At 37.1% G+C, this 15,954-nt stretch overlaps 2 protein-coding genes and 1 long non-coding RNA gene across 3 annotated transcripts; 2 read left to right on the top strand and 1 right to left on the bottom strand.

The window, feature by feature from the left end:
• Positions 1-560: 560 nt before the first annotated feature.
• Positions 561-5,832, top strand: LOC127975787 (pancreatic secretory granule membrane major glycoprotein GP2-like). The gene is made up of 9 exons (XM_052579754.1): positions 561-832; positions 1,343-1,431; positions 1,524-1,628; positions 3,175-3,335; positions 3,631-3,766; positions 4,285-4,379; positions 4,751-4,919; positions 5,321-5,435; positions 5,515-5,832. The coding sequence occupies exons 1-9, from the start codon at positions 751-753 to the stop codon at positions 5,685-5,687; spliced, it is 1,125 nt and encodes a 374-aa protein (XP_052435714.1). The 5' UTR covers positions 561-750; the 3' UTR covers positions 5,688-5,832.
• Positions 5,833-6,303: 471 nt separating this feature from the next.
• fbxo30a (F-box protein 30a) lies at positions 6,304-12,156 on the top strand. The gene is made up of 3 exons (XM_052581368.1): positions 6,304-6,481; positions 8,291-10,316; positions 10,409-12,156. Exons 2-3 carry the CDS (start codon positions 8,319-8,321, stop codon positions 10,610-10,612), a joined length of 2,202 nt encoding a protein of 733 aa, XP_052437328.1. The 5' UTR covers positions 6,304-6,481; positions 8,291-8,318; the 3' UTR covers positions 10,613-12,156.
• Positions 12,157-13,527: 1,371 nt separating this feature from the next.
• On the bottom strand, positions 13,528-15,537 carry LOC127976746 (uncharacterized). The gene is made up of 2 exons (XR_008157922.1): positions 15,412-15,537; positions 13,528-14,415 (listed from the first exon to the last, which is right to left on the bottom strand). It is a non-coding gene; the product is annotated as an uncharacterized LOC127976746 (long non-coding RNA).
• Between the last annotated feature and the right edge of the window lie 417 nt (positions 15,538-15,954).

Genomic DNA, 15,954 nt, shown 5'->3' with positions numbered 1-15,954 from the left:
AGAAGAAATGCATTTTATTGTATATTTCATTTGAATTGTGTGTAGTTTGAAATGTTAACATTTTTTTTCAGGGAAATGCTTAGCATTTTTTTTTTTAAATCCCCTGAAAATTGATTGATTGCAATGCCATCGCTTTGCATTTTGGCATCTAACAATTGAAAATCTCCCTCACAAGGTTGAAGTACCGACTTCCTTCTCTGTCCAAACAGTCTTAAAGACATCAACTCTATGGCTAAGATGTCAGTGAACTGCCCTTGAATCACTCTGACGGGATTTCTTTTCAAACAAATCGTTGGGGTTCCCGAAACAGTAAAGCGTTTGCCATGCCCTTTAAAAACCTATACAGACAAAAGAGAGAGATAAAACAAAACACCGCCCCTGTACCTCCAATCCGTTTGCATGACAAACATACTCAGTACAGTGCGCCGTCTGCTAAGTGGGTTGTCTTGTCGGTAGTATTTTTTTTCTACTTTTGCCTGAACTACTTTTGGTTGGTGTAACCTTGGACTCCCCGCAACTTGTCCTATTCATGTGTGGAATCTCATTGTTGGTGTGGACATCATTCAAGCTGGTGTTCCAAAGCAACTGGAGGTTCCCACTTCATTAGAGCTGTGATTCGGAGGGCTGGAGAGAGCGCAAGCACTACGTCTGACTCTGACAGCCAGTCAAAGTGATAACCAGAAAGATTTGGCTGAAGGGCCGAAGACAAAACTACATTTGAGGAGAGAAGAATCCAGAAAGGCATTAAGGATGACACCTGCTACACTGGCACTGACATGGTCTTTGCTCTCGATATGGACAGTAATTTCTGCTGTGCAGATGGAAGAAGCTGGTAAGTCTGATTAAACACATGCAAAGAGAAATATTCAAGTGCATGACTTTATTGTTACATGCACGTAAACCAGTTTGAATTTGTGATGTACCTGTTGGCAAATTTATTATAATAAACCTAAAATTAGATTTTAAATGTCTTCCATGCATTGTTTTACATTTTATCGCATTACAGCATCTACCACGGCACTGCAAGTAATATATTGTGTGTGTATAAATTAATATATATATATATATATATATATATATATATATATATATATATATATATATATATATATATATATATATATATATATATATATATATATATATATTAATATATTAATATTATATATAAAATATAAATTAATTGCAGTGCAATGGTATATATAAAATAATGCAAATATACTATTTTTTATGTTTTACTTTTTTTATTTTTTTGAACACTAAAGCATGTACCATCCAATATTAAAATATTATTATATGCAAAATGAATACTTAAACATTCTTCCTCTCTGTTTTCATCTAGATCTCAATGAGACCGTCATCTGCACAAATGATCAGATGCAAGTTATCATTCCCAGTTTGTTTTTTCTGAACAAGGATCCACCTGTTTACGTATGTTTATTCCATCTATTTCATAAATAATTAAATAAATTGAAACTTTTTTGCTGTTTAATGCCATTTTTTTTTTGCTGATCTCTTTTCAGGTTTGGGATTTGCACTTGAATGATCCTGACTGTCGAGGTGTTGAGGTCGGGAACGACTATGTCTTCAGCATCAAGACAAACCTCACAGACTGCGGCACCATTATGGTAATCCTCATTAACATCGTCAGGCCATTGTGTGTAATCATAAAACCACTTTAGATGATCACAAGGACTAGTTTCCTCCAGCCGACTGTAAACACTTGTTGCATGAAGGCAAACTACAAGATGGGTATCTTTGCCTATTAAACTTAAAAATACAAACAGTAAATTTCCTTATTTTACAATCCTTTCATTGGTTGAAAGGTCATAATGTTCTTTGTTTATGGAATTATGAAACCTTCTAAAAATATAAAGAATAAAATATTATAGCATACTCATAATTATGTGCATTGTAATAAGGGGAAACCATGATGCTTAGATATCCTTTTAAGGAATAATTGAGTTTATTTAATTATTTTTCAATGCACATCATTGTTCATTTCCCTCCAAATTTGCAATCTAGTCCTTTTAGAGCTCGGAGGGGAGGGCACACAGCCATGCGGCTCTAAATTATCCTGATTTATATGGAAATGATTACTGTGTTTTCAGCCATGGTGAAAAGGCCGACCATAATTCAGTGCCGTACTTTATAGTCCTTCTTTTATTCTGCCCTACAGCCAGCCTCAAACAGCGCTAACGCAACCCAGAGGACAAGCTTCACTCTGGCACGGCATAAATCAGTACTTGAGACCATGAGTATCGTTGAGAGCCTCTCTCGGGACTCAGCAGACTATTTCTTGTAAAGCCAGCAAAAGGTTAACGCAGCTTAGAAAGGAGACGAATTCCCTCCTTCTCCCTCTTCAGAAGTTTTACAAGCTTTTTTCATACTTGCTGGTTAAAGTAGGGCGTCTTTGGATTAGAGAAATAAAATCCTTGGATGTAGAAATCAGCTGTTTTTGAGAATTAGAATCTAGATAGGCAGCTTTCTGTCCCTTGTACATGCAGGATTGATTTAAACCGAAAAATATGAGGCGAAGAGCACTAACGTTTGGTCAAGAAGATGCTTGTTCAATGAATCAGGAGGTGTGTTTGTAATGGTCGGGGAAATAAAAGGACAATAAAGTTTGTTTTACCGGATGTGGTTGGGCACAGTTTAGCCCCTTCAATAGCACGTCGTTTCCTAATGTTGACCTTTAACTTCTTACATTTTATTGGCCTGTGAATGTCACTCAGACATTATTAAACATAACATAAACCAAAAGTAAAGTTAGACAAGACAAAATATATCAAAAGACTTTCAATGTAAACTCATCAAGATAAATTATTAAATTTAGCTAGCCTAGTCTGTAAGTTTACATCCGTTTGAAGGATATTAGATGTCTGAAGGTTCATTAGCCCATGTGTAGTTAGAATACTTAGAGTTTGAATTGAAGATAGTTTTGAAGTTTGAAGCTTATTTAAACTCATTATTATATGCATTGAGATAGATAGATAGATAGATAGATAGATAGATAGATAGATAGATAGATAGATAGATAGATAGATAGATAGATAGATAGATAGATAGATAGATAGATAGATAGATAGATAGATAGACAGACAGACAGACAGAAAGACAGATAGATAGATACTTATTTACTCAGTAATTAAAAGTGTTTCATGTTTTCCTCAGGCATCAGATGATTCTCATATCATGTTCACCAACTCGATCCGCAATAATGAAACTGATATCATCACCAGAAGCTACATCAACATCACATTTGGGTGTCGATACCCACTAAACTACATGGTTCAGCAGCAAAACGGGGGGAATCTGGTCAGAGTGGATGTGAGGTGAGCTTCTCTGACATCACCAGTTAATAAAGTCTGCAACTCTTTTTGGTTCAGAGCTCAGTCTGTCTGGGACTGCAGCACTCCATATGTAGTAATGACTTTAATTATCACTATTTTTCTGAGCTTAAAAAAGGCAGAGCCCCTCACTAATTGTTTGTTTGTATGTAAACACAATAAAGGAAGCTAATGGTAACAAAAGACTGCTCTGGGGTCGAACTCAAGAGTTTCATTCAATATTCATTGAGCAGACCTTTCAGTCTCTTCAATGAGTCTTTTAACATTCTCTGCCCCGCAGGACAATCACTCTGAACACAGAGGATGGAAATTTCTCGGTCTCCATGCTGCTGTATAAAGACGAAGAGTTTCAGGATAAATGGACCACTGTTCCTTCTCTCACACTTGAGGACAACATCTATGTCAAAGTTTACATGGTGTGTGTTGAGCTGAATAGAGGACATTACTCACTACAAGCTACTGCGGGCTTTCATGAAAGCTGCCGTGCATGTTCTTTATGCTGCAGTTGAGAACTGTCTGGCTCTTTGTTTTCAGATGAGCAGAACATTCTATCTATCCATCCATCTGTCTATCCGTCTGTCTGTCTATTGTTTGTTTGTTTGATGTTCTATCTATCTATCTATCTATCTATCTATCTATCTATCTATCTATCTATCTATCTATCTATCTATCTATATCTCTAATATTCTTTTAGAAAATACTATTTACACTCAGAATGACTAAATTAATGTTGGAAAGATTTCATGTACATAAATCCTGCTAATTACTTTGAATCACAAATTCTACATTCCAGTCAAAATGTACAAATGCACAAAAAATTTACCATATTTTTATTGTAAGACGCTGACACGTATTCTCCATATGAGCAATAATTATTTTCTAACGGAATCACTTGGAATGTGCTAATGAAGCTTTCCGGGATTTCATCCTACAGATTCCAGCAAATCTTTTTCTGAGAGTGGACAGATGTTGGGCCACACCAACCAGTGACCCTTACAGCAACATTCAGTATATCTTCATCAGGGACAGGTATGGGACATAAGTTTTAGCCTTTGCCTATCAAGCATTTAATTTTAGTGATTGCTTCATTAGTCTTTTGCTCAGGTTTTAAATGCTTCATTCAATCATAATTATCACCAGAGGTGTGAAAGGATATTGTTGAGACATGCTGTTGAAACCATTGCTAAAGGAGCATGCAGCTTTAGTCATGTGACGACCATCAGCAGCCATATGTTTCAGTTTAACAGCTGTGCTTGTCCTTGACTACCCAAAGAGATTCTCCACCAGGAAAAAAAAAAAAACTATGAAGCATTTAGTTTCTGAGAAGAATAGAGAAAACCTAATTAACTCATTCCCTTGAGTACAAATATCACACTGACTTACATTTCTCTTCACATCAGCTGTCCAGTGTTGTGGGATGACCAGACACTAGCCATGATGAAGAACGGTCAAGGACCAGAAGCTCTGTTCAGGATACAGATGTTCAAGTTTGTTGGAAGCTCCTACACAGATGTTTTCCTGCACTGCAACGTCCAGATCTGTCATAACACAGGAGGAGTGTGCCGGCCTGTGAGTTCCCAAGTCATGCATTGGTTTGATTAAATAAAAAACACAGTAAAAACACTAATATCATTTTCTATTTTAATATATTCCAAAATGTAATTTATTTCTGTGATGCCAAGCTGAATTTCAGTCTTCAGTGGCACGTGATCCTTCAGAAAACGTTCTAATATGCTTATTGTTGCTTCAGAAACCGATCATTTTATTGTAAAAATTTACTATTTTTTACTATTGTAAAATTTAGGTAAAATCTTCACCATCACTTTTGATCAATTTGATGCATCCTTGCTGAATAGAAGTATTAATCTTACTGACCTCAGACTTTTGAACAGTAGTTTAGAAGGTTAGTAAACTTTTCCTTTAGAATGTTGTTTGCATCATAGTAACTTTAAACACTTGGTGCATCACAGAACTGCTCTTCTGAAGATGCATCAGTACGGACACGCAGGGATGTTGCATCATCTCACACTCTATCGTATGGACCAATCAGAAGGCTCAAAACTGACATGGAGAATACTAGCCCCAGTAAGTCTTAGAAACTCTTGTGCCTTCATTAGAGTCACCATACTCACCAAATGTGCTCAACTTATTTGAACATCCCCAGATTCAAATGTGCCTCCTGTGGAAACCTTTGTGTTGGGTGGTCTGCTGTTCATCCTGATTGTCATAACAGGAGTTTTTGGGAAACTCTGGCTCCAGAGCAGGAACTCGTATCCAACCCAAGAGGCCCAGCTCACTCTCTCCAACATCCACCACATCTCAGAGGTGGCCAGCTAACCTGGGATCTCATTTACACAGTGTTGTGTCAAATATGTTCAGTTTGAATGCATTGTCTGCTAACCTATAGTGTTTTTTTTTTTTTATAGTAGTTGTTCTTTTTTTGTCTGTTATTGTGAAATAAATAAAAATGCTTTTTGATTTCCTAATGGCTTACTTAATATAGCTACTTTTCAAAATTAGTAAATAAGCCACTTTATGGTTGTGAAGAGTGCAGTTGAACATGCTCAAAGTAAATATGATGATCTACACCTTGCTAGAACACCTGTTTGAACTTGTGGAGAGCTGACTTCATATAGTTAAGCTACATCTAAAAAAAAGAAAAAAAAGAAGAAGAATAGGAAAATCAGTGAAGAAAATCTCTGGATCTTGATCTTGGTTTGATATTTTTTAAGCATTTTAATGTATGACTTAAGTTTACAAATAACCTAAATTTTATAGAGAGATTTATATAGAGAGAGTGTATATATGTAAAATGTGTGTGTGTGTGTGTGTGTGTGTGTGTGTGAGAGAGAGAGAGAGAGAGAGAGAGAGAGAGAGAGTGTGTGAGTGTGTGTGTGTGTGTGTGTGTGTGTGTGTGTGTGTGTGTGTGTGTTTACTGTTTAGTCTCCGCCCATCTATGGGCCTCTGTTCAGTTCAGTGTACAGTGTGACACAGATTTCAACAGAAACACAGACAGACAGCAGTGAAAACAACATCACTGTCATTATACTCGATTAAATATTATTTTTTTATTATTAAATAAATACTTTATTGTCCACATTAAACTACAGAACATTCGTCACAGATCAACGGTAAGACACTTTAATGTCTGTTTACTTTGAGTAGTTTCCTGACCGGCTCCAAGCGAATAACAGCCCGATCTTCGTTAAAATAGAAAAATATTATTTTTCCCTCATACTAGCATGATATCGCTTCGTCAGTGTACAACGTTTATTAATTGCGTTTGTGTTGTTTTCTTTAAATCTTGCAGTTCGCGGCTAACCAGCTAATGCTAAAGGCTTTGTGTTTGTCAGTTTACGTCATAATACAAACATAAAGGTGTTTAAGGATGTTTCAATGGCGTTAAATAGTAAATTATTGATATGTAAGAGATCATGACACTGCTGCCAGGTTCATGATTAGAAAGAACAACAAAAGCTGCTTCAAGTTTCATAAGTTTGACTGGATAGTTTAGTGCGTCTGTAAAATATGATTGCCATCATGTCATATTTGGGAAATATAGCCTAAGCAACTGTAATTAATGGGGAAAAATGTGTGTGTGTGTGTGTGTGTGTGTGTGTGTGTATTGTATTGTATTATATATAAGTTATATTAAAATTATTACAATTAAAACTATTTAATGACCTGTTATGTCCATAATATTGAGCTCATACTGTAACTGACATATACCTTAAGTATAAACAGTGTAGACTGGCATGAATAATAAAATTAAAAATATTATAATATTATAATATATTTAAAAATATTTTGCTTTTCTCCACCTCAGTTGTGATGAAGTTGTTTTAAATTCTATTGTTTCATAGAATTCATCCCATTTGAAAATTAGGTGAAGTGATTAATTGAAGCGTTAGACTCTGTTGTTGTTGTTTGTTTGTTGGAAAACTGTAGGAAGACATTAGCTTATTACCAACACTTTTGGTATATTTACTTATTTGTCTTAACAGTTTTTGTTTGCTATAAATGAACCTATAAGAATTTCAACTGGATTGAATTGCTGACCTTTCTGTTCCACTGAAAGCACACAATAAAATCCTATCAAATAAGCATCATACATCACAGATCTAAACAAAATATTTGTCTAATGATATGCTTTGAACCACAAGTTCTCGCACAAAAATGTAACCTATATAATGCCACAAATCTGAACCCCTCTAACACTGGAATCCTGAAGTCATGTCATGTTTGGGGTCATACTGACATGCTGTTAAGCGTGCGGTCTGTTGTAAGACCTTATGAGTGATTGCTTGTGCAACTGTATGCCTTATTGCACATGAGCACTAGATACCAAACACCTAAGTATTCAGAAAACATCCTCAGATGTGTTTTGCTGTTTCAAAAGAAGCCATCACAAGACACTGTGGCAGGCTGACACGCCGGCATTGTACAAAAAGGTTTCGCAATGTTTATGCCCAGCTGGTATTACAAGGGCTATGTTGAAAGTCAGCTTACACCACAGCAGGACAACCCCCCATCACCCCCCCCACCAGACCCCAGACCTCAACCCGACCCAACTGACTCAGACGGTTTGTATTTAGATCATGCCGGCTGAGTCTAGCTGCACATGTCTAGCCAAGCCCTGTCATGCTGGGGAGAGAGAGAAGCTTCTTGAATGACATTTGGAAGTGTTTCTTTTGAGAGGAAGCCATGACTGATTCCTATAACATATGGTTCAGAAACAAGGGGTCATGTTCCTCGAAGAACCGTGCAACTTTAGTTGAGAGTTGTGAAATGACAGTGCAATAGTTTAGTAATATGGTAAACATACTTAGAGAGAGCAATGGGGTCTGATTTACAAGCCGTGTAGTGATGATCACAAAGACACCCCACATGTGTGTCAAAATAAGATCGGGTCTAACAATCTCTTTTCTTTTCTTCCACAGTGTTTTGTGTAGCGTCTTTGGGTTTGCAATGGAGGAGCTTCATGTTCATTGCTTGAAATGCGTCAACCGCCGATGTATGATTAGACCAGAGCCTAGCATTTCCTGTGATCTCATGGGTTGCCCTCTTGTATGTGGGGCAGTTTTCCACTCATGCAAACTGAATGAGCACCGCTTGCTCTGTCCGTACGAAAGAGTCCCGTGTCTGAACCGTGGATTTGGATGTCCATTCACGCTAGTCAGGGTCAAAATGGCACACCACCTTGAAACGTGCCCAGCCAGCATTGTGTGTTGCACTATGGAATGGAATCGATGGCCAGTGAGTTATGCAGATTGTAAGTCTTATGATAACTTGATTAAGGAGGTTTGTGACGTGGAGCAGCTCGACATGGCTTTGGCCCTCCAGGATCAGCGAATGTTGCTGGAGTCGCTTAAAGTGGCGACCACTGTGACAAAATCTCTGGAGGAGCAAAATCAGGACGATTCCAGCCCCCAGGATTCAGACCCGGAAAATGAATTTACACAACCTTACACAATTTCAGTGGAAAACAGTAGAAGCTTTGCTGCCACTTTGGACGTTCTCCGTAGTGCGAAAAATATTGACTTGATTGTGGAGAATCTTGATGGTGAGGAACTGAATGGAGGTTGCAACAGTGTCAGGAATGGCGATGGGGACTTCAGCAATGACACAAAGGAAAGTGACACTGATTCAGATTCAGATCTGGGAGCGGTAGGTGGTGCTGACTGTCCTTTTCCAGTAGACCCTGAAGATGAAAGAGATGATTGGCTGGAGAACAGTGGATGTGGTGAATCTTCTGAAGAAGAAGGCGAAATGAATGGTGGGATAGAACTCAGTGGACTTCCTAATGAAGGGAACACTGACAGCCAGGTTAGACTTGAAAGAGTCAATGCCTCTTCAAACGTAAGCCAGGTTTTACCTGATCATTCCATACCTGCTCTAGCACAGGAGCCTGAAATTGCCCACTTGCCCCAACTACCTATTCCTTTTCCCATCCCTGTGCCTAACCTAATGCACAACAATGTTCTGCACCACTTCTCTTTTAGAATTGAGGACCGATGGCTGGAGCGCAAGTTGGAAAATCTCCAAGTACTCAGGGGAATGAACTTGTTTACAATCAATGGGCGAAGAACTCTGTTTTCTAACCCCTATTTATTCAAAGCCAAGATGGAGGACAAGGCTGTGGACACGTCAGACCTTGAGGTGGCAGATGATCCGATGGGTCTTCACGGCATTGACCTCATCACTGCTGCTTTGCTCTTTTGTTTGGGAGACTCACCTGGAGGTAGGGGCATCTCAGACAGTCGCTTTGTAGATGGGTATCGAATTGACTTTGGCACGCAAACCTTCTCCCTCCCTTCCGCCATACTGGCAACCAGCACCATGGTAGGTGACATTGCCTCAGCATCTGCCTGTGACCACGCCAGTCCACAACTCTCCAACCCCATTCCATTTCACACCCTCAGATTAGACCTCGTTCTAGAGTGTGTGGCACGCTATCAGACCAAACAGCGCTCTATGTTCACCTTCGTATGCGGACAGCTGTTTCGGAGGGATGAGTTCTCCTCCCATTTTAAGAATGTCCATGGTGACATACATGCTGGCCTTAATGGTTGGATGGAGCGAAGGTGCCCATTGGCGTACTATGGATGCACCTACTCACAAAGAAGGTTCTGCCCTTCGGTACAAGGATTCAGAATCATCCACGACCGACACCTGAGCTCCTTTGGGGTGCAACCTGGGTTAGCAGCTTATCCCGATGAGCCTCTATCCAAAACTGTAACCTGTCAGTCCAGGTCCCACTGTGACCACCTTAGTGACCTTCCTTTTGAGTTACTCCAGCACATTGCAAGCTTCTTGGATGGCTTTAGCCTGTGCCAACTCTCCAGGGTGTCTCACACTTTGAGGGATGTGTGTGCCAGTCTTCTTCAATCACGTGGCATGGTGGTCCTGCTCTGGGAGAAGACGAAGCGAGCTGATGGAACCTCATCCTGGCAGATACAAGACAAGGTAATCAAAGAGCCTTCACCTGGTTGTCTTGAAGCACCAAGCATAAAAAGCAATTTTTCACAATCTAATCTTGCTGATGTTTTTCATTTTAGGTGTGGCGCTTCAGTACGGCATTCGAAACTGTGAACGAGTGGAAGTTTGCAGACATTTCCAGCATGGCCGACCACCTCAAGACGTGCAAGTTTAACACCATAACACGGAGAGAAGAGGCTGTCCCACTTCCATGTATGAGTTTCACAAAAGAACTTACAAAAGAGGGACGCTCTATACGTTCAGTGCTTAAACCAGTGATATAGACTGTGAGGATTTCATTTTATAATACACCATGCCTTATGTGTTTAAGTGAACCGTGGGATTTGTTTGGCGACATAATCATTAAAATAAGAGCCTCAACTTAAACCACTTTTGGAAGAGTTGTTTTTGAATAAACGATATCTACCTGCTGTAGTGATGATGGTTGTGCTGTCTTGCACTTTTGATACAGTATATTCAGGCTTTTTTTTTTTACAAATGTATTGCTTTTGTTGAGATATGTAGCTTTAAACCAGAAACACTGAATTGTTAAATGGTGATGACCAAACGGAAAGCCATTGTCTTCATCTTTGTAATGCAGGAACACACAATACAATTATTTCTGTCATATAGATCAGTGGTCCTCAACTGGTTTTACTTTTGGACCCAAAGTTACATTGAACATGAAATGGTGACCATATACAAATCTGGACGTAACTCGTCTTTACTGTACTCTTGGTCATTTTTTTGTTTATTTTTAACCATACTTAGTTGTCCTCCTTGAGGATGATGTCAAGCAAATTCTCCATTTTGGCATTTGATTAAGTACATAAATTTGTTCCAAAATACAACGTTTGATTAGACATTGTTTAAAAGATATACAAACTGTTTTCTCTTTACAAGTCCATTTATATTACTTCCTACTTATTCATGGCTATATGGCTAACCGTTGATTTTATTTGATCAATTTCGTTTGACAAACAGAACAGACCTGCAAATTGAGAACCACTGATGTAAACTTTATTCACCTGATTTCTCTCTCATTTAAAAATCTATAAATTACAGTCTTTGATATTTTTAATCAGGTTTTCAGAATAAACACATAACAATTATTTTTCTGAGATGCATTAATATTATCCAGTTTTAACTGTGTAAGACATATACTACTTGATACTGTCACACACTACACTTCCAGTGGTCATCCTGAAATGTAAATGTACTTTCTATTTTGATGGCATGTGCTGAATTATTACTTTTTCAATCTACCTGATTGTGAGTCATTGTTCAAAACCTGCAGGACAGGTATAAGACTGCAGCTGTAGCCTGGTTTTGGTTGCACACGGTACATGTGCAGATTTACTTCTCTGTCTCAGGGGTTTAACATCAAGCATAAGCCATTATAGACAGTTTATCTTTGAGAAGCTAGACGCCAGCTTGTGATTTTCTACTTTTATTTGTTGATGGTTTAAAAGTCAAGTTTACAGTTCCTAAAAGTTAAGATTTTTACTGTAACTCTTTTCAGGTGTGCAGTGACAATGTTTCAGATTGCTAACATTTTGAAATGTTGCAATATTTTCATCTGAAAAGAAAACAATTCTCTCACCTTGTTAAACCTTGTTTAAGGGATTAGATGTGTGATATGTCTTACTGTTTGTGCTTTCTGTGAATTTTGAGTATGACAGTCCTTACATTTGTGTTGATGACAATAGAACAATATTCTGAAACATTTGAGTTATGAATAATCTAATTTTAACATCTTTGAAAACTGAAGAGTTATAAAAATGCTTAAAAATAAATATATATATATATATATATATATATATATATATATATATATATATATATATATATATATATATATATATATATATATATAATAATTTAACAGAGTTGACATCAGTCCATGTGCAATGTGTGATCATGTCTTTGTTTGAGTGATTTTTTTCCCCCAAAGGAACCAGATGCATTTATATATTGCATAAAGCCTTATTTTGTTTTTGAACAATTGTGATGTTCTTTATTCATTTAAGTATATTTACTCAGCTTTATATATATATATATATTTGCTTCAGTAATTACTTGGAAGTTTTTTAAGAATATAAATAATAAAATGTGCAATGCATATGCATTTAATATTTTAAGTGCATAGGGTGTCTTTGATTTTACAGATATTTTAAAATAACATTACTATATTTTTGTGTTTGTAAAGTGTTTTACCTCCAGGTGGTGCTGCTATATTCAGAAGCAGAATAGGCTAATAAAATAAGCAGGTCTTTTGCACGTTACATTTCCTGAGAGATACAAATTTGTTAATATAACAATTGATTTGTTTCCTAAGAACAGTGTTTAATGTTAATTAAAGTTGGGTTTGGCTTTTGAGTAGCCTTTATATCACCATTAATGAGGACAAACTTGTATAGACAAATACATTACGTCTATTTTTCAGCTTCTATCTCAGAATAATTTCACCTCTGCGTCGAAACATACACATAGACGGTGAAAAACCAAGATGAATGTCCTGAATGGATCCAGGCCTGAGGGGCTGGACTGTGGTCCGGTGGGCTCATCTGCTTTAGTATCCTTAATGGAAATAGGCTTTTACAGCAGTTTTTAGAAAGGTTAAGACAGACGAATACTACACCCAGAACCATCACCACATTTCTTAAGCTAAACAAAGAAAGCACAGCTTTCTGGAGCACTAATGATCTTCAATAAATAATGCATGTCTTCATAATAATCTTTACAGAGACTATGGATATATCCTTAATCCTTAAGGAGGTATGTGTTCTTTAGCAACAAATATCGTATGCTTTGCATCATAATTAATATTATGTACTACCGTAATTACCAATTAGGCATTCATAAAGAATGAAGGGTTCCTTAAACCATTACCCCATTAGAGAAAAGTTTCCATCATCTCCAAAAAAAGATGTGGGCGGCTTTAATAGCATCCTAGTTAAGGAAATAGACACTTTTTAGTTTGCAACATTGTATCTGGAAGAAGAAAAAAACAGCAAAACATCAGTGTAGCCGAGACAATAATCAAACTGGCATCCTATTAAAAAAAATCCTTAATTAATCAGGCATTACTGATATTCAGTTTGAGACTGATTATCAGTAATCTTTTATTAAAATGATGCCTAAACATGGCTTTTAAAATGCATTATCAAAATTTGATTGAAAATACAACAAAAACATCTGAGACAAAAATATATATTTATTACAATGCTGCTTGTCAAAGGATGGTGACACAGAAGCTTTTCAACAAATGCAGCAATGTTAAGTTAATTACCAATATCATTTTAAGGATTTGCTGTGATGCCAAAACATAAAATATAGTGTCATACATAAGATGCACACAGCAAACAAATGTATGAAACATATTTTGGAAATAAGATGGAGGAAACATTTATTACATGTCTAATATCAATGGAATCAGTAAAGAAACACTTGTGTGATTCCTTTTCAAAGTCTTGCTGCTTTTGCCATATAGATCGACAATAGTTCAGCGCATATATGTAGATGAGTTTACAACAAATTAAAATGAAAGCTCCTTGATGGATTTGTTTCTTATGTACACGCTGCTTTTCACTGCACAAGATGATAATTGATGGACAGGTGTGGATCACTTGTGATGTTTTTATCAGCTGTTTGGACTCTCATTCTGACGGCACCCATTCACTGCAGAGCATCTATTGTTGAACAAGTGATGAAATGCTACATTTCTCCAAATCGGATGAAGAAACAAATTCATCTTGATCTTGGATGACCTGAGGGTGATTAGGTTGTGAGCTCTGGGGTCTGATCAGCGAGTAATCTGTCTATACGGTCATCCTCTAGTGAACAGCTGACGAATAAACAAACACATCTGCACTGCGGTGGACTCCAGCTCTTGTCAGTTTGAGGAGCAGAAGACAGCGATGATGAAAGTCCTGTCGCACTAAAGCGGCATCAGTCATCTCGGTGTGGGGTGTGAGATGCTCTTACATGGGTGAAGAAAGATGAAACTCACACTTCAGGTCCTAGGCCAGCACTATCTCATCTGATTGAAGAATCTCATGTGAAGTTGCCAAAAACATCCTCAGATCTAAAGGAAAGAGGGTAGATTTTGAAAGATGGTTTCTGGCACAGAACTAAAACAAAATAATTATAGTTTATATTTATATTATATACTGAGTTTATATCTGGCGATTCTGACTTTTTTCTCAGAATTTCAAGATATAAACTTAGAATTCTAAAATATAACCTCAGAATTCTAAGGGGAAAGTCAGAATTGCAAAGTCTGGAATGTGAAAAATAAACTCTCAGTTGCAACGAAAAAAGTTATTATAAATTAATATATATTAAAATTTAATATTAATAAAAAAAATTATCTTTTATTCATTGGTGGGACCAAGAAAAAATAGAATTGTGAGATGGAAATTCAGAATTGTGAGAAGAGAGCTCGAAATTGCAACAACAACAAAAAAAAAAGCCAAAATGATGTCATTTCTGTGGCATAAACAGGCTTCCATAGTAGATCTAGATACTAGATTCAAACTTAAGTTTAAAACTTAAACTGTATAATTTGTATTTTCTGCTTAAATGTAGAAATGCTGTAGAAATGGTGTAAAAATATTTTATTTCATGCAAACATTTGACACATAGGCTGTGTCTGAATATGCATTCATTCTAAGTAGGCACTTTGTAATTACTTAGAGACCGCTGTATAAAATATGAATGTGTGTAGTATCAGTGTAATCCAGATGTTCTGCATTCATCATGTTGTCATTGTCATGTGACCTTCCAGTGCCAGTTGTGTCATTTTACTGCCATTCACAGATCCTCTGCAGTGGCCTCATGCACAATTCAGAATCTTGTCAGAAATAGTAGGTCATCTTGGCACTTTTTGTAGGTACTACTCTCTTTTCACATATTGTTTTGGTCTTCTGTATTGTAGGGAAGCATGTGATTTTGGATAGAGCCATATAGTAGCAGGCTATATGAGGTTGTTTTGCTAGCATTCGTAAGGCATCAGGCCACCCGAGGCGTCAGAAACACATCAGTGGCCCTCAGTGTGTATCAGGTGACATGATGCAGGTACCTGTCCGCCTCCAGACTCTGAGAAGGTTCCAGCTCATTCATCTTCTTCATCTCTGTGTCGGATGAGCTCTGATGTGCACATGGAGCTGCTCTCTCATCTGTCTGAGTGTGGATGTTGTCTGCACTACTGCAAAGATGACCATGATGACAGATCATTTTGCATACTCTTTTACATAATATTGCACTTTGCATAATCGATTATGTCTAATTAATTAGCAGTGACATCAAAGGCAAGCATACATTTGATTGGTTTTAGTATTGTTGTTTGAGAGTTGCCTTCTATTCTTTGCTCAGATTTAGAAATGTAGAAAACTATTTTTAAATTTGATTTCTGTGCAAATTAGTTTAACCAATTTTTCTGAAAGTTTAGTTCTAGATTTGAAATATTTAGAAAAGAAAAGAAAAATCATGGTATATTTATTAAAAACCAATGCTGAAAAATGACATATGGTGGCCAATCAGTGGCATACAACAAATAAAAAAAGTTGATCAATAATAATAAGGCGAATTAAGGAAAAGTAAGCAATGACACAAAGTTGTTAAA

This window comes from Carassius gibelio, chromosome B17 (assembly GCF_023724105.1).
Source record: "Carassius gibelio isolate Cgi1373 ecotype wild population from Czech Republic chromosome B17, carGib1.2-hapl.c, whole genome shotgun sequence".
NCBI classification, from domain to species: Eukaryota; Metazoa; Chordata; class Actinopteri; order Cypriniformes; family Cyprinidae; genus Carassius; species Carassius gibelio.
This window is presented reverse-complemented; position numbering and strand designations above follow the sequence as displayed.